Below are 20,139 nucleotides of genomic sequence, written 5' to 3' on the forward strand. Positions count from 1 at the left end.
TACCCACATCAAAAAAAAGTTTTCCATCACCCAGGTTTCCAGAACTCCTGAAGATAGACGATAGACGTTGACTGCGTATATTGTATCATAGACACAGTCCCTTTGACTGTTCAGAGATGTCAGTAAGCCCACCCAAAGATGTAAATAACCATGCATGAGCAGCGCCTATTAGACAGAGGGGGTCCGACAGCCGATCAGTTCCAGTCATTCCTCCAGGAAGGAGGTACACGGCTCGTGTTGTCTGTACTTCAACCATGCCTAGACAGTCAATACTGCGGTTCGATCACGTCTGCATTGTTACTTTGCACCAGGACGGGCTCTCAAGAAGGGAAGTGTCAGCTGTCTCCGAGTGAACCAAAGCAGTGTTGTTCGGACACGGAGGAGATACAGAGAGACAGGAACTGATGATGACATGCCTTGTTTAGGTTGCCCAAGGCCTACTACTGCAGTGGATGACTGCTACCTACAGATTATGGCTCGGAGGAACCCTGACAGCAATGTCGCCATTTTGAATAATGCTTTCCATGCAGTCACAGGACATCATGTTAAGACTCCAACTGTGAAAAATAGGCTGAATGATGTGCAGCTTCACTCTCGATGTCCATGGCGAGGTCCATCTTCACAAACATGACACCATGCAGCGTGGTACTGATGGGCCCAACAACATGCTGAATGGACGGCTCAGGATTGGCATCACATTCTCCTCACCGATGAGTGTTGCATATGCCTTCAACCAGACAATCGTCGGAAACATGTTTGGAGGCAACTCGGTCAGGCTGAACACCTTAGACAAATTGTCCAGTGAGGTGGAGGTTCCCTGCTGTTTTGGGGTGGCATTATGTGGGGCCGATGTATGCTGCTGGGGGTCATGGAAGGCGCTATAATTGCTGCACAATAAGTGAATGCAATTCTCCGATTGATAGTGCAACCATATCGACAGCATATTGGCGAGGCGTTCGTCTTCATGGATGACAGTTCGCGCCCCCATCGTACACATCTTGTGAATGACTTCTTTCAGGATAATGGGGGCCAGCATGTTTTCCAGAGACATGAACCCTATCGAACATGCCTGGGATAGATTGAAAAAGGCTGTTTATGGATGACATGACTCACGAACCACTCTGAGAGATCTACACCGAATCACCATTGAGGAGTGGGACAGTCTGGACCCACAGTGCCTTGGTGAACTTGTGGATAGTATGCCACAACGAATACAGGCATGCATCAGTGTAAGAGGACGTGGTACTGGGTATTGGAGGTATCGGACCATCACCTCTGAAGGTCTTTCTGTGTGGTGGTACAACATGCAAAGTGTAGTTTTCATGAGTAATAAAAAGGGCGAAAATGTTGTTTGTTATTCCAATTTTCTGTACAGGTTCCGGAACTCTCAGAACCGAGGTGATGCAAAACTTTTTTTGATGTGTGTATTTCTCCCTTAGTGTTCAGCATGTCTGTGTGGTATTGTAGTGTATATAATCCGTATGAAATGTTCCCCCACCCCACCCCTTTCCCTCCATCACTCCTCTGTTTGGCTACTAGTACCAGTACTAGCTGATGAACTACATGTAATATTGGCATGGCAAAACATGACAGAGAAAAAATTTTGAATTTCTACCATCTTAGTTTATTAATTTGTCTCTTAACAAAGATTTTTGGATGTGTAGTTTTCTTAGAGAAGGATTTTGGATGAATAAAGGTAACTAGACTTTTCATGTAAGGTCTCCTGTCTATGACTGGATTAGTAAACAGTCATGAATGAATAATAGTCAATGTGTGAAGGGGACATTTTGCCGAAAATATTGGGATAAGTTCCCCCCCCCCCCCCCCCCCCCCCCTTGTAACAGTAATTCTACGCTCAGTAGTGTGGAAATACCTAGACCCAACAGTATTAGTTGGAGGAGGCTGTAATCTACTGAATATAGACTGGAATGTGTAAGTTTTTACTGCAGGTGCTACGGACATGCAGTCTTGGGAAGTACTTTTGAACAGGTTTTCTCAAAATTGTCTCCTAGTTTGACAGCTTACATGCAATAGAAATATTTTAATATTTTAGACCTTGTAATTACAAAAAGGCCCCACCTTACTGAAGTTTCAGAATAGAGGTGGATTAGTGGTCGTGATATTATAATGATGATGATTATTAAAGTTAATAAATTCATCAAGAAGGCAAGGACAATATTTTTGCTACAAAACTTAGATAAGCAGTTGTTAGCATCCCACTTAGACAATGAATGGACATCATTTAGTTCCAATATGATGAATGTAGAGGAATTACGGCCATGGTTTAAATGGATTGTAAAACACCCTGTGGAGAAGTTTGTACTGGTAAGTGGATTTTTGACAGAAAAGACCCACCATGGTTTAATAACAGAATTCGAAAAATGGTGTGGAAATGGAGCGTTGCATCCTTGGTTCAAAAAAGATCGCACAAATGATGACAAGCAAAAGTTACTAGAAGTTTGTCCGCCTACAAAAAGATTGATGCGCGAAGTATACAACTACTTCCAACATCGTAACTTAGCGAAAGGTCTTGCCAAGAACCTGACAAAATGGTGTTCATATGTAAAATCACTAAATGGGTCAAAGGCTTCTATTCAGTCACTTGTTGACCAGTTTGGTCTGGCACTAGAAGGCAGAAAAAGGAAAGCTGAAGTTTTAGTTTTTGCAGGAGGATCATTGCACAGACTCCTGTATGGAGTACACAGTAATAGGCATCCCTGGTGTAAAGAAGCAACTGAAAGAGTTGGAAAAAAAATAATTTGTCAATCCAGATGGACCCCGTGTTTGGTTTTACAGAGAGCAGTCTTGGGCACTGGCCCCTACTTAGCTTGCATTTATCGTGAACCTCTCTCCCAATGACTCCCAATGGACTCACATCTCTTTTGTGAGTATGTGCCTCCTCTGGGCCCCGGCCATTGCAGCACTACCTCCCTTTCCATGCCACAGGTCTATCCTTGTACTATTCTTTGTTTCCCCTCTGCCTTTCCCTTGTAGGGCCTTCTTGGTGCCAGTTGTGCTTGGATGAGACTTGTAATTTTGGACAGTTATCTTCTCCCCTTCTGTGTTCTATAACTTCTCATTCTAAACTACACTCATGCTCATAAATTAAGGATAATGCTGATACAGAGTGAAACAACGCTATGATTGGCAGTTTGCGGGTTTGTCACCTTGAGGTATCACCATGTGGTGCATTTGACCTGCAGTCATCGCACGGTGGCGCTGGCAGCAGTCCACATATGCAGAGGTGTGTTGGTGCATGTCAGAGTATGGTGCAGATGTTTCCAGACGTGTTAATGGTGACTGTTTGTTGAAAGGGGCTCAAGGAGCACATATTGATTACATTACGAGGGGTAGAATACTAGGGCGACTGGAGGCTGGTCAAACACAGCAGGTCATAGCACGGATCCTCCATGTGCCACAAAGTGTGATCTCAAGATAATGGCGACGATTCGAGCAGACAGGAAACGTGTCCAGGCACTACAGTACGGGATGTCCACAATGTACACCACCACAAGAAGACCGGTATCTCACCATCAGTGCCCACAGACGGCCACGGAGTACTGCAGGTAGCCTTTCTCGAGACCTTACCCCAGCCACTGGAACAGTTGTCTCCAGACACACAGTCTACATCTACATCGATACTCTGCAAATCACATTTAAGTGCCTGGCAGAGGGTTCGTCGAACCACCTTCACAATTCTCTATTATTCCAATCTCGTATAGCGCATGGAAAGAATGAAAGCCTGTATCTTTCCATATGAGCTCTGATTTCCCTTATTTTATTGTAGTGATCATTCCTCCCTATGTATGTTGGTGTCAACAAAACATTTGCGCATTCGGAGGAGAAAGTTGGTGATTGGAATTCCGTTACAACGAAAAACGCCTTTCTCTTAATGATTTCCAGCCCAAGTCCTGTATCATTCCTGTGACTCTCTCTCTCTCTCGTATTTTGTGATATTACAAAACATACTGCCTTTCTTTGAACTTTTTCGATGTTCTCCATCAGTCCTATCTGGTGATGATCCCTCACTGCGCAACAATATTCTAAAAGAGGATGGATAAGTGTGGTGTAGGCAGTCTCCTTAGTAGGTCTGTTAAATTTTCTAAGTGTCTTGCCAGTAAAATGCAGTCTTTGGTTAGCCTTCCCCACAACATTTTCTATGTGTTCTTTCCAATTTAAGTTGTTCGTAATTCTAATACCTAGGTATTTAGTTGAATTTACGGCTTTTAGATTAGACTGATTTTTCATTTAACCGAAGTTTAACGAGTTCCTTTTAGCACTGATGTGGATAACCTCACACTTTTCGTTATTTAGGGTCAACTGCCACTTTTCGCACAATTTTGATATTTCTTCTAAATAATTTTGCAGTTTGTTTTGATCTTCTGATGACTTCATTAGTCGATAAACGACAGCGTCATCTGCAAACAACCGAAGACGGCTGCACAGATGTCTCCAAAATCATTTATATAGATAAGGAACAGCAAAGGGCCTATAACACTACCTTGGGGAACGCCAGAAATCACTTTTGTTTTACTCAATGACTTAACGTTAATTTCTATGAACTGTGACCTCTCTGACAGGAAATTACAAACCCAGTAACATAACTGAGATGATATTCCATAAGCATGCAGTTTCACTACAATCCGCTTGTGTGGTACAATGTCAAAAGCCTTTCGGAAATCCAGAAATATCGAACCGATCTGAAATCCCTTGTCAATAGCACTCAACACTTCATGTGAATAAAGAGCTAGTTGTGTTTCACAGGAACGATGTTTTCTAAACCCATGTTGACTGTGTGTCAATAGACCATTTTCTTAGAGGCGGTGGCTCACCTTCATCTGACGACAAATCTGTCTGAAATAATACAGAACGTAACAGAACAAATAGCAACATGAACTGTCTTGTTCTGCATCGATTTAGTAAGATGTTAGACTTACCTGGACTATTGTTATTTTCCGGCATTTTGTAATCACTGTCACTATCGAAATCCGAAAAATCATCATCAGTAGGTTCAGCAAGTACTTCTTCAATCATTTTTCGAAGTTTTGCATCCTCATCACTCGCCATTGTGAGTAAAAAGAAGATAAACAAGCTAAAACCAAAATACTAGCGCCAAAATCAACAGTAAACAAACGACAGGACACCACAGAACACGTAACATACACGTGAAGAACACACGTGAATTCGTGCGTAAATATATACGGATATATCACATTATCTCACTATGTGCTGCGATCTAGCGCTAATATGATGAACTACAAGCATTACAGGACCTACAGGTTGTAGCGGGAATGCTAACAATGCGTTTGAAACACTAAAACAACGTGGAATGCGGCGGGATGTAATTTTACAACGGCTGCATTTTCTTCGTTTCCGCTCGCGACGTAATATTACGGCAGCCGCACAGCAAGTGTTAAACCACATCTGGTCTACACTTATATTATTAATTTGGAATAAGTGGAGATTGTTTCCCAGGAAGGCGTCAAGTGAATTTTTATCTGCATTTTTGAATAGGTATATTATTCTTATTTTTCGAGGATTTGGGGATTACAATATAGAGTCTCGCTGCGACAACCCTGTGTTCACTAATCCCTGAATTGGTTTTGATGCTCATTATTAACTCAGGATTATTTGTTGCTAAGAGGTCAATTGTGTTTTCTCAACCGTTTACCATTCATTCGCATGGGCTCATGAATTAACTGCTTGAAATAATTTTCAGAGAATGCATTTAGCACAATTTCGGATGATATTTTATACATACCTCTGGAATTAAACACATATTTTCATCAACATATTGAGGGTAAATTAAATTCACCACCAACTATTATCATATGAGTCAGGTACATGTTTGAAATCAAACTCAAGTTTCCTTTGAACCTTTCAGCAATTGTATCATCTGATTTGGGAGGTCGGTAAAAAAATCCATTTATTATTTTATTCCGGTTGCCAACAATGACCTCTGCCCATATTAGCTCACAGGAAGTATCTACTTCGAGTTCCTTCATTCAAAGGAAACCGTTACCGGTTTCGAATCGTTGCGATTCATCATCAGACGGTTTACATGCTTTCTTTCTGACATTTGGTTGGTTTTTTATAGATTAATTGTCCTAAAATATAAATAAAACATAATTACAAACACGCCACACACGGATGGTTGCGTTGCAGATTTTCGTTGCATGTGACTTACGTGAGACCTCGGTTTCGAGTGATTGTTTCCATAACGTTCATCCAAACGTTATGGAAACAATCACTCGAAACCGACGTCTCACGTAAGTCACATGCAACGAAAATCTGCAACGCAACCATCCGTGTGTGGCGTGTTTGTAATTATGTTTTATTTATATTTTAGGACAATTAATCTATAAAAAACCAACCAAATGTCAGAAAGAAAGCATGTAAACCGTCTGATGATGAATCGCAACGATTCGAAACCGGTAACGGTTTCCTTTGAATAAAGGAACTCAAAGTAAATTTGTGGCTGGTTGCTGTCCTGACACCATCAACATTTTGTCTTCAAAAACAGCCACGGTCTCCAACATGTCATCATATGACAAAATTGCAGTATCTACTTCAATTTCACGACAAGTTAAACTACTTCTGATAGCGACAAACGCGCCACCGCCAACCGTGTTTAGCCTATCCTATCAGAACACGGTTAGGTTCTTCGCAAAAATTTCAGCTGAGCTTATATCCGGCTTCAGCCAGTTTTCAGTGCCTATAACAATTTGAGCATCAGTGTTTTCTATTAGCGCTTGGAGATCTGGTATTTTCCCATCACTGCTACAACAATTTACAACTGTTATATAATGGTTCCTGTATTTAAATTCTTCCTGTGTTCAGCCTGCACACTTTGTGACTGAAGCCCTTCTTGTGTTTTCCCAAGACCCTTTAACCTAAAAAACCGACGAGTCCATGCCCCACAGCCTCTGCTATCCGTGTGGCCGCCTCCTGTGTATAGTGGGCCCCTGACCTTTTCAGCGGAACCCCAAACCCAACCACCCTTCAGTGCAAGTCGAGGAATCTGCAGCCTACACGGTCGCAGAACCGTCTGAGGCTCTGAGACCCTCCACTCGGCTCTGTACCAGAGGTCCGCAGTTGGACCTGTCGGCTATGCTGCAAATGGTCAGCTCTGCTTTCATCTTGCAAGCAAGACTAGCAGTTTTTACCACTTCTGTTACCCGCTCGAAACCAGAGAGGATCTCTTCTGATTCAAAGTGACACACATCATTGGTACCGACGTGAGCAACCAGCTGCAGTTGGCAGCACATTATGCTCTTCATGGCATCTGGGAGGGCCCTTTCCATATCTGGAATGACTCCACCCGGTATGCACACGGAGTGCAGATTGGTTTTCTTACCTTTCTTGTCAACCAAGTCCTTAAGGGTCCCCATAACGCGCCTAACATTGGAGCTCCCAACTATCAGTAATCCCACCCTCTGTGATTGCCCGGATCTTACAGGCTGAGTGGTTTCCTCTGAAACAGGACAGGCGACAGCATCTGGCTCAGCGACAGTGTCAGCCACAGACAGCACCTGGTACCTGTTTGTCAGACAAACCGGGGAGGCCTTATGTGCGGCCGCCTGGGAAGTCTTTCGCTGCCTGCTTCGCCCCAGGGCGAAGGTGAGGGATCGACTACAGGTGAGGGGTCAGCCTAAGTGTGAGCGGTAACTGGTTTGGCCACTGGTGAGGACCGATTGGAGGACTCGGACGTGCTGGACGTCCATTGGATCCCCACAGCCAGCCCACAACAGTGGTGCCCATCCACTGCAGCCTCAAGCTGTGTAACCGAAGCCGTCACAGCCTGAAGCTGAGAGCGAAGTGTCACCAACTCGGCTCGCATCCGCACACAACAATCGCAGTCCCTGTCCATACTAAAGACCGTGGAAAACTAAACTATGCAGATAAATGGACTATCGGCATGTGCTGCGCGACTCTACTGTAGACCCTGACGGAAACGCACGAACTGTGTCTAGTAATACACAGATATACAAAAACCTAACTACCGAAGCACTCAGGTGAAACAAAAAAATTTTTCCTGATTAGGAACTTCTAATGTGTCACAAAATCAGTTTACTTTCCGACACAAACGAAAACCTGACAACTGTGGCTGTTAGATATTAAATTTACATGCAGAAACTCAAGAAACTAAACTATTAAAGCACACAGATGATACAATAAAGTTCACTCCTGATTAGGAACTCATAAATGTCACAAAAGCGTTTACTTCCCTGTTGCTGTGTCTGTTTCAGTCGGCTACTGCTGCCTGACGACTGAACAGACAGGGTTTATTCACCCGGAGACCTACAAGGTGCATTCCACTGACCCCTGGTCACAGGAGAGCCTGTAAAGCCTGGTGTCAAGAACACAGTACATGGTCATTGGAACAGTGGTCCCAGGTTATGTTCACTGACGTGTCCAGATATAGTTGGAACAGTGATTCTCGCTGGGTTTTCATCTAGCGTGAACCAGGAACCAGACACCAACCCGTTAATGTCCTTGAAAGGGACCTGTATGGGGAGGTCGTGGTTCGATGGTGTGGGGTGGGGTGGGATTATGATTGGTGCATGTACGCCCCTACATGTTTTCGACACGGGAACTGTAACAGGTCAGGTGTATCGGGATGTCATTTTGCACCAGTATGTCCACCTTTTCAGGGGTGCAGTGGGTCCCACCTTCCTCCTGATGGATGATAATGCACGGCCTCACCGAGCTGCCATCGTGGAGGAGTACCTTGAAACAGAAGATATCAGGCGAATGGCCCACCTGTTCTCCAGACCTAAACCCCATCGAGCAAGTCTGTTATGCTCTTGGTCGACGTATCGCTGTATGTCTTCAAACCCCTAGGACACTTCAGGAGCTCTGACAGGCACTGGTGCAAGAATGGGGAGCTATACCCCAGCAGCTGCTCGACCACCTGATCCAGAGTATGCCAACCTGTTGTGCGGCTTGTGTACATGTGCATGGTGATCATATCCCATATTGATGTTGGGGTACGTGCTCAGGAAACAGTGACGTTTTGTAGCACATGTTTCGGGACGGTTTTCTCAACTTACCACCAATACTGTGGACTTACATATCTGTTTTGTGTGTGTTCCCTATGCGCCTATGCTGTTAGTGTCAGTTTTGTGTAGTGCATGTTGTGTGACACCACATTCTGCAATTATCCTTAATTTATGAGCATGAGAGTATATGGTGCCCATAGTTGGGTTTGACCTGCCATTTCTTTTCCAAATTTTACAGAAGTGCGGATAGTGCAAGAAAGGTTGCCCAACATTGTGTATATTTCACATTTGTGTCTTTCTCACTTTGAACTCTTCCTTCCTTATAGTGTTCGTATTCTCTCTGTTATAATTTTGCAAAGCCATAGTTTGGTTGTAGATTTATGGTAGCTGTGCTATATGTAGCTCTGCATGACCATCCTTGTACACTCTCACTAATGTGGACATTAGTGACAGTAGCATATAGTACAAGCCCCGCCCCCGACCTCTCTGCAGATACTGACTATCCATTGCTCATGATGTGACACGAATATAAGTTGTTGTCAGGCTCACAGCCTCCAGCCTTTAATCTTCTTGCTCGACCATCAGTAGACAATGTGTATGTAAATCACAGTAGAGTAACAAGGTTGTTTGGAGTTAGAACAAAGGAACAACTTTCAGACTTTGGTGTTATGGTTCTAAATGTTTTTGCATTGGTTTGGAGCAAGTGCCCAAGTTAATTTGAAGTTTGACAAAGTACAATAAATATTGTGCACCAGATTTTATTTTTAAATAATCATTTTATGAATTTTTAGATGATACTGAAATTTAACAGTTGTTTAAAGTGGTCTAAGCAGGGGAATACTGTCAAATGCTCTGTGCTTTCCCTTGGCAGTGTCCATTGAATTTAAAAGAATCCCTAAGGGCTCTACAGACTCTTCAACAAATTTACGTAGCAGACAGTGGTACAATGCCTAAAAGTCACTCGTCACATACTACATCTTTAGGGGTAAGCAGTATCATTCTATTAGGTACTAAGCCACATTGGAATTTAAGAAAATGAGCAAACTGACATGAACATAAAGTATGCTTGTAACAAAATAATGTACCGCCTCGTACAATTTCCTTGAGTGCAGTCACCTCATCATTGAGGATGACAGTCGTGTGTTAGTGGGAGAATGAGCAGCTGAGGATACACAGTTGCAAAATAATGCTGGTGAAGCCAACAGTTTTGCCAGGATGAACAGTTTGTCACACACATGAAAATGAGTGGTTTTAACGTGACTGAGAGTAGTGCTCTTTTCAGTTACACACATGCACTTCCTCCAGAGGGAGAACGCACCACTGTGTGGTGCTTCTGGCATGTTAATGTTGCTGCACAACATTTTATTTGATTGGATTACTGTATTTTTTGGCTAATTCGTGCTTACTTAATATTCTATGTCATAATGGTATTGTAGTTTCATGAAGCATGAGGAAACGTGCATGTAGATGTGCAAACACCACTGTGATTTTTTACAATCCAGTTTAATATATTAATACGCAACTGTTGTTTGTGTTTTCATTGCTAGACAGTGTCTAAAGCTTCTAATGTGTTTCCATGGGTCATTGTCCCAAGAAGATTGCGCGCAGCCCCTCCTGCCGAGGTTCGAGTCCTCCTTCGGGCACGAGTGTATGTGTTGTTCTTAGCTAAAGTTAGTCCAACTTAGTTTAAGTACTGTGTAAGTCTAGGGACTGATGACCTCAGCAGTTTTGTCCCTTAGGAATTCACACACATTTGAACATTGTGTGCAAGGAGAAACTGTCTGTCTTACTAAATGCTACATGCATACATATTCATTAAGGTATAGCATCCTCACTGCAAGGTTGGATGACTATAAGCCAGGATGGTGCAAGTGAGTGGTAGAGCTGAGGTGGGAGCCCAGAAGGCTCCAGAGAAAGACAGCTGCAAATGTAACGATCTTTATTGGCATTCTGAACTGCCTGATACACTGGGTCAGTGGCTGGCTGGCTGCAGAATTCTGCTGGGCTGGCTGCCTGCATGCCCCACAGTGCTGACACAGATACTCCACCGAGCGCCGACAGCCTTGATACGTAAGCTAGTTGCATGGTCTCCTCACCGATGGCATGTACTTGATGATCACATATCTACTACTGGTGTGGGCAATTCCCTGCTGCATCATTGCAAAGGATGCCCACTGTGATGAGATTCCCATCCTGCAATGGAGGACGATGGCTGGTGTGCACGGGATTTGACCCCCGGTCCCCCTGCACAGGTGTCGGCTGTCCTGCTGGAGATTACATTGGATGGCCAGCTGTCCTCTGGCACTGAGTCTGGGTGAGACTTAGTGGTTAGAGCATAGAGTTGTTGCCCTGCTGTGGCTATGAACGAGTGACTTCTGCTGGCAGGTCCATGTGGTGTCCTTGTTCAGCACAGCCCCACTGTCTTGTTCAGCACCATTACAAAAATTTCCAGTATTTGTAGTTGGCAGCCACATATTCTAAAACACCACTGTCATTGTGGAAATTTGTCTTGCTGCTCACTGCACTAGTCTGTGCCATTTCACACGCTAACTTGCCTCACAACATTGAATTGGCCTTGTTGAATTATTACAGTGACAACATCTTGTGCTTGTTTGCTGGTAGTGCTGCTGCAGTACACCACTCTGGTTTCCACTGTTATGCCCATATATGGTTGGCATGCTACAAAGGGCTCTGATAATCAGGGTGCAAGTGCCTTGAAACCATCATCATCCTCTGGTATATTGAAGAAAATGTACTTCAGTGCTACAGTTACTATCAGACTTTGTAAAGATAGGTCAAAATTGAGAACTGAAAGTACCGGGGCTCAAATCTTGTATGACCATCCAATATGAGTGTTTCATTGTTTCTCTAATACACTATAGATGAAAGGTGGGATGGTTCCCTGTAACAGCTCATAACCAATTTCCTTTCCCATATTCACTCAATTTGATCTCGTGAACTGTCTCCAGTGGCTTCTTCCTTTTCTTTCTAGAACTGAAAATAGTGTTTGTTGAGAAAATTTTGTATCATCATAGCTCTTCTCAGCATCTCTAGAGGAAGATGGCAGCTCCTTAATTTGGGAAAAAGAAAATAGAATAATATTGGAACATATATAAGTCACATTCATTTTGTGGATGACATTAAAACTATTTGTGTGTAGTGCAGATAAACTTCAACAATGAATGGAAAAACTTTATAATGCAAATTTGAAAATAGACCTGAAAATAGACTATAATCAGACTAAGACAAAGTATAACCAACATATTGAAAATAAAGTAGCACATATTGACAATGAACTTATACATAGAACTAGTTGACGATCCCTGTATTTAGAGCAGTTCAAGACAATTATGTGATGGGAAACAATAAAAGGGGGAAGAAAAACAGAAGATCAAAAATAGCCTATAGTGCTTCTGGTAACTGAATTCTTCCAGAGTGTCTGAAAAGGAAATTCTATCATCAGTGTATACTACGAGGTTTGACGTATCGGAATGAGACATGGAAAATCATTCAAAAACTGAGGCTTGCTCTTTGAACAAAACATATTTATGTTTGTAATTACTGGAAGAGAAAGCACAACAAACTAATGGATCAGGAAGCATACAGGAGTGGAAAAGTAATAATCACAGCAATGAAAATGAAACGGAGTTGAGTAACATTGTAGGCAGGCAGATGGATGGCAGGTGAACCAAGAAAGTTCTTTGCTGAATCCCAAGAGATGGCAACTGGTCGGACAATGACCTAATTGATTATAGCCATGGATGCATATGGCTGAAGATGGTAACACATGGAGAACCATTGTAAAAGCTATTGTCCAATAGTATTGAAGCATAGGGAATTAATGCTCTCAGAGCTGGTAGTATGTTGTTTGGATAATTTTCGTTTTCCCCTAGTGAGTAGTGAATCTTTAATACATGGTGATAATAGGCATCTGTGCTGTAAGAAATTTGTGCTGCTTAGAAAATTGTTGAGAGAGTGAGGAAGTTAGCTAAAGGGAATTGTGTACAAGGTATAATCCCTGTTTTCTTTCCATGGAGTAAGATTTGCTGATGACTTTGTGTCTAACTTAAAGCTGATAGAGGATGATTTAGCCTGTAATATAACATGATTAATTGCAAGTCCCTCAGTATGCCTCAAAAAGTGCAACAAAAATGTAACCAAGTAATGGTTGTTGAGAAGAGTATTTGCTTAATCTAAGGCTTGTTTCTACTGCTTGGTTGATTTTGTATGTAAACATAAGAAACTGCATGTCACTTGTTGCTGGCATCTAATGGCTTATGTAGTAACCCCATATCACAACCATGTTCACAACCTACCTTTCTGTCCACATTGAAATGACTGACCTTGTCCTATTTGAGTGATGCAGGATAAGCTGGAAAATATTCATTGGAGAATTTTCTATACACACACTATTATCTGCATTTACTTCACAGTAAATCTCAACAGTTCAAAGTGTTTAAGCTTCTAATTCAGCAAAATAGGAGTTGTGTGCACCAAGTCGGTTCTCTTCCCTACGCACATAAATCTGACAGAAAAAAGCTCGCAATGGAAAATTCTTTATAAGAATGTGATTATTAATTTTAGTAAGTACAAATTAATAAGCATAACAGATCATGTTGTATTTAATTCAGCTTCATTTGTTATTAAGACTAAATTAAGTTATAAAGTTTATTACCTTCACTACTCCAGATTAATATATTATCTTTTTGTATACTTGTCCAGAAATTTTTTTTTTCTTCATAATTTAGTCTCAGTTGTAGAACCTGTTGTATTTTATTTCATTTTAACTCTCAGGAACACCAGAATTCATGGCTCCAGAAATGTATGAGGAACATTACGATGAAAGTGTTGATGTGTATGCATTTGGAATGTGTATGCTGGAAATGGCCACATCAGAATACCCTTATTCTGAATGCAATGGACCTGCTCAGATTTATAAGAAAGTGATTAGTGTAAGTAGTGATCAGATATTACATTCTGTAATGATATAAATGTGAAAGTCCATTCTGATAAGCATGCGGCAATGTTAGATTATAAACTCATGATGTGTTATATTTATCTCAACAATAGATTAACAACAGCGTAGGAAAAATCAGATTGATACTTAGCTTAAAGAAGGCACGTGAAGTTGCATACAGGCACAATTAAAAGACACTTACATAAAGCTTTTGGCCACAGCTTTCATCAGAAAACAAACACACACACACACACACACACACACACACACACACACACACACACACACACACAGCAAGCACACCTCGTGCACACACAACCACCAACTCCTGCACACACAACCACCAACTCCAGCATCTCGGGCCAGAATGCCAGATCTATTGGATCCACCAATGCATTTAAGAACAGTAAAATTGTAAGCCTTTACACAGTCGCCACAGACTTCGAAAATGTATAGAATATTGATACCTTCAACAATGTATAGAATATTGATACCTTCAACAGATTTCACATTAATTTGTGGGTATTCTCTGTAATTTACAGGGTGTAGTTGCATCATAGAGGTGCCACACAAATTCTTTTTAGTGTAAGATGTTGAGAATTGTTAACTGGAGAATCCTGATTGTAATACTAAAAACGATATCAGGAAAGAGAACAACTCATTGTGTACCTGAGTTGTTATAGGCAAAACTGGATGGTGTAGTGGTTAAGATGCTGAAAGGCGTGCTGAAGAAGCTAGGCTGTACTCCTCATCCAGCCATACCGATTTAGAAGTTTCAAAGATTCTGTAAATCACTTAAGTCGAAGCTTTGAAAATGTTGGGGCCGACCGATTTCCTCCTCCGTCTTTGTGCTATCAGCATTTGAACTATGTCTCTAATTACCTTGTTGTCAACAGGACATTCATCCTTTTGAAACAAGAAAGGGAATGAATCTCTCGGCTAATAAACTTGCATTCCTCTTCAGTGTATGTAATTCTTCTTCATTGGATGTGAATCTCCTCCAGAGGATGCAGGCCTCCTTCAGAGTGAGTGACTCTTTTTTCTCCATGCTGTGCAACTCAGTCCCACTGCAATCCCAAACACTTCTCCCCTCCTCCACTCCAACCCCTACCCATTCTGAACCCTATCCCAAACCTACCACAACCCACACCTACATCCACAACTTCCACTCATCAACCTCACCTCCCACCCCCTCTATTGCTTCCAACACTATTTCAATATCCCCCTACCTTTCCACAAATTGCCATTGCCATTCCATGAACCAGCACTGCTTTTGCCAGGACCTCCTTCCTGCCCTTCTTCAGGACCCCCCCCCCCCCCCCCCCCCCAACTTCCTCAGGACCGTGTCTGCCACTTGTGGGACCCTGTTTCCCATTGTCTGGAGTTGGGTCTGTATACTTTACTGCACACAGATGATTGACAATTTCGCAGCTAATTTTACTTTCTACATTTATTACAGCCTCAGAACAGAAAATTAAATTTTTGCAAAAAACAGTAATAACAGGAATGATCATCTTTTATCTGATTTGAATGTGGTGAAGCCAAGAGTCGTCATGACGTGGCCCCTTTCATGGTTATCCCCCATCACTTCCCTGCCCTTAGGTGCCCCGCACCAACTCATCCTCGTTCAGCTGACCTTTTCTCAGACTCACTGTCCTTACCATTCCTCAGCCTTCTGACTGATTTGATGTGACTCACCATGAATTCCTCTCTCGTTCCTACCGTTTCATCTTGGATTATCACTTTCACCCTATGTCCTCAATTATTTGTTTGATATGTTCAAACTCCATGTTCCCATACAATTTTTACTCTCTGCAGCTCCCTCTAGTACCATGGAAGTTATTCCCTGGTGCCTTAACACATGTTCTATCATCCTTTCCCATATTCTTAGCAATGTTCTCCATACACACCTTTCTACACTGATTTTGTAGAAAACCACGTCATTCCTTATCAGTCCACCTAATTTTCAACATCCTTGTATAGTGCCGCATTTCAAATGCTTTGATTTTTTCCCCCAACAGGTTATGATTAACGGCTATGCTCCAAATAATTGTTCACAGAAATTTCTTCCTCAATGTGAGGTGTATGTTTGGCACTAGCAGGCTTCTCTTGGCCAAGAATGTGCTCTTTGTCTAATCTGGTTTTAATATCCTCCTCCTCTCGTCTGTCACAAGTTATTTTACTTATAAAGTAGCAGAATTCCGTAACTATGTCTACTTCATGGTCACTAATTGTAATGCTAAAGTTTACCATTAATTTCATTTCTGTTGCTGCCTGTTACTTTAGGCTTTCTTCTGGTTCACTTTCAATCCACAGTGAGCACTCAGTAGACTTATTATTCCATTCAAGAAGTCCTACAGTTCTTCACTTTCATCTAGGATAGCAATGTCATCAGTGAATCTTATCATTGACATCCTTTCACCCTTACTTCTAAACTCACTCTTCAGCATTTCTTTTATTTCTGTCATTGCTTCTTTGATGTACAGACTGAATAGTATGGGTAAAAGACTGCATCCTCGTTTACACCCGTTTTAATTCCAGCACTTTGTTCTTGATCTTAAAGTATTTATTTCAGTCTTGCGTCCATTATCAGTCACATCATCAGAAATGCTTCTCTGCTACCTTAATTTTCCTAAAGTCAGACTGATCATTATGAAACATATCCTCAATTTTCTTCTCCACTTGCGGCGGGTCGGGGTTTAATTTCTCGTGTCTACTCGTCGTCATCACTATGCAGGCTGCAAATTAAAATTCACCTACCTCAGAATGACATCTGCTCAATGTCCCTTCATTTGGCAATGTAGATACTTACAAGATGATGTAAAAGCAGTGTTGATAAAAAACACCACCTAATATTTACAATTATTGAGGTCGCGCACCTTTAGTTCTGAAATAAAGTTCTGTCATCCAGTTTTATCGGGCAGTAAGAAAATGGGTTGGCTTCTGGAAAATAATGTCTGAAATTTCCACACAATAATGTTTGTTTCGTCCTTGATAACCAAAGAAAAGGTACTATTCAGTCCATATTTAAACTGTTGGCTATTTCCTTCAAGTTCACGATTCATACACACATTTCACACGCACAGCAGCCAGAAATCTGTCCAAACCTGACCCAGATTAAACAATGTTTTCACAGTCATTAATTTCACCACTAATATGAGTTATTACAGTTGGTCCTTCTTCTGGATATCTAAAAAAGAAACTGCTCGCCAAAAATGCTCAGTAGATGAATACTGCAACATGCCATGCAGATTCTATGAAGGCCAATATTTCGCATGCAAATACCTGTCGAACAGATTAAGTCAAAACCTCTGAAATTTCGCCAAGCAGTCCTCAACAACAACTGCTATTGACTTAGCTCATCAATAACTCAAACACTAGGTAATTCTTCATCTTACACATTATTTTTACTGGCACAAGTAACATGACCATCCACGTTCAAAACTAGCAAGTGACTTGCTTCTTCCAGCCTCACTCTGGGTATCACTATCAGGTAACGAGTGGGAACAGTCTCAAGTCTGATTGGCTGACCGTACAGACTGCCAATCGGAATACTCGCTTGTGATCATACTCACGCCAAAACTGGTCTGCACCAATCCTTATACACAGACGCATTTGCGTCAGTCTGACGTACAGATATTATAGTAATGTTTAATAAATGAAAAAGAGAAGACAATAATTCTGGAAATATTCTTTAGATACATATTTTACTCCAGCTGACTTTCTGGCTGCTCTGTTACAATAGCAATTGCACCTAGACATGCGTCATCAGCAAAGTGGGTAAATCCCCTAAGATCATTTTACGATGACAGGCTTGTATAACTCTTGCACGTTACTTAAGACACTATATAATGTAATATTGAAATTTGATGAATGTCCCACATACACACTCTCATTTACTAACAGGCTCACATAACACACAATAAAATAAGTATTGATTTTAATAGTTCTTTCTGAAATTATCCTAGATTTCATACTACAAAAATTGTAAGGTATTTTAAATTTTTAAATTAAATTTCAATTAAATAACTCTGTACCCTGAGACTTCGGGTGAGAATTTCCATTGACGACCAAAAACAAGTCATAAATGTTCCCAGGTGAATTTATTTTCTTAAGTGTAGTTTCTCTAACTTTAAAGTAAATTTTTCTATCTCCGAAAATATGCCCACTAGAAAGCTGAGATTTTCACACCACCTTTCTATTAATAACAAAGTGCAGTATACAAATTTTGAAAGTGATTACAGAAAAACTACTATCCTTTAGATAGATTCTTATAGGTGGTGAATGTACGCGTTCAATAAGAGACAATGAATAACTTTCCCATGACAGGCAGTGACAGATGCACGTATGTCTCCCAGGTAGACCACTAGATATCAGCCCACGAAGTTACATACAGTAAGCTATCCTAAAACAAAAGTTCTCTCGGAACAACTTGCGACGCTACACAATCTTCTGCCCATTGTTCTTGTCAGGCACTTGGATGCATGTGCTGTTAAGCTGCTTGTGCAATAGTTCCAGCACTGTCTGCCCTTCCTGTGTTCTGGAATGCATTGCTGTTCTCCCCCCTCCCCCCCTCCCTTTCCCACCAACCCTAAAAGTCTATTCTCTCTGCAGTTTATTAAATTCTGCACACTAACTCCAAAAGTAATTTGGTTGTCACTTTCTCCAATGATTTTAGAAATTACGATGGAATGTTATCTACCACTTACCCCTTACTTGGTCACAAGTCTTCCAAACCTCTGCTAAATTCTGACTCAAATACTGGATCCTTTACGTCCTCCATATCACCTTCGATTTCTTCTTCTACCACATCATTGGACAAGTCAGCCACTTTATAGATGGCTTTCAGTGTACTCTTTCCTACTATCCACTCTCTCCTCTGGGTTTAATAGTGGAATTCCATTCCAGTCTTAATGTTTTCACTCTTTTGATCTTTAAACAGAGTAATAGCTATTACTAACTCAAATTTATTCCAGAAGTACATTTTTGTACTCTCTCATTCCTACCTCCTCCCCCCGCCCTACCCACCATTGCCTGTGTAGATTGCCAACCCCCCCCCCACACCCCCGTGCATACTGCCCCCCTACCACCCCCTGTGCATGCGGCCCCCCTGCCGCCCCCTATGTGTACTGCCCCTACCCCCCTCTGCCACGTACTCTCCTGCCATTAAAGAATTATGGTCCAGGTTTAGACTGATTGTAAATCACACCATGGAGAGGTATGTGCTGAGTATGTGAATTTAGGAAGGAAAAGATTCACTGTGGTTTAATAAAGGAAATGTCCGCCCCTGGTAGCTGAGTGATCAGCGCGACGGAATGTCATAACTAATGGCGCGACGGAATGTCATAACTAATGGCCAGGGTTCGATTCCCGGCTGGGTTGCAGATTTTCTCCGCTGAGGGACTGGGTGTTGTATTGTCCTTATCATGCATTCATCCCCATCGACACGCAAGTCGCAGAAGTGGCGTTAATTCGAAAGACTTGCACCAAGCAAACTGTCTACCCGACTGGAGGCGCTAGCCACAAGGCATTTCAATTTCCAATAAAATAAATTCTGAAAATGCCGAGGAAGCAGAGATTGTTGCACTCTTAGTCAAAAAGAACGTGGAAATGTGATAGGAAAAAGTTAGAATTTAGTGTGTCTATAAAATGATAGGCGAAGCAGACATAAGCTCCTGTCATCATACCTTATCAAAATATCCTGCCAAGCACACAAGGAAATTACGTTCCTATGCAAAATCTCTAAGTGGGTCAAGGGCTTCTATACATTCTTTTGTGCAGTTTGATGTGGCAATATTAGAGAGCAAAGGGAAAGCTGAAGCTTTAAATTTTGCTTCAAAAAATCATTCATACTGGAACATTGTTCAGACATACACTTGTTTGACCATCACACCGACTCCCAAATGAAAGACTTAGCAATGAGTATCCCTGGTGTTCAGAGGTAGCTAGCTCCCCAGTTTGGTTTTACGGAAAGAAATCTTTGGTATTAGCTCCTTACTTAGACTGCATTTATTGCAAATCTCTCCACCGGCACAAAGCCCCATGTGACTCCTGTATTAAGAGTCTTGCCATGTGCTTCACTAGTTATACTGTGGGCTATATGTGCACCAGATTTGTAGTTGAATTGACATTTTGTTTTTTGATATGCTTGATAATGAATATGAGTTGTCATACAATAAG

At 41.7% G+C, this 20,139-nt stretch overlaps 1 protein-coding gene across 2 annotated transcripts in view; it reads left to right on the plus strand.

Annotated features, from left to right (window-relative positions):
* The window catches only part of LOC126183376 (uncharacterized), a 303,763-nt gene that overhangs the window by 105,083 nt on the left and 178,541 nt on the right, over positions 1-20,139 (plus strand). For both annotated transcript variants that reach the window (XM_049925308.1, XM_049925309.1), the window contains exon 8: positions 13,797-13,954. In XM_049925308.1, the coding sequence (XP_049781265.1) occupies positions 13,797-13,954 (158 nt within the window). The remainder of the gene's footprint in view (positions 1-13,796; positions 13,955-20,139) is intronic.

This window comes from Schistocerca cancellata, chromosome 4 (assembly GCF_023864275.1).
Source record: "Schistocerca cancellata isolate TAMUIC-IGC-003103 chromosome 4, iqSchCanc2.1, whole genome shotgun sequence".
NCBI lineage: Eukaryota > Metazoa > Arthropoda > Insecta > Orthoptera > Acrididae > Schistocerca > Schistocerca cancellata.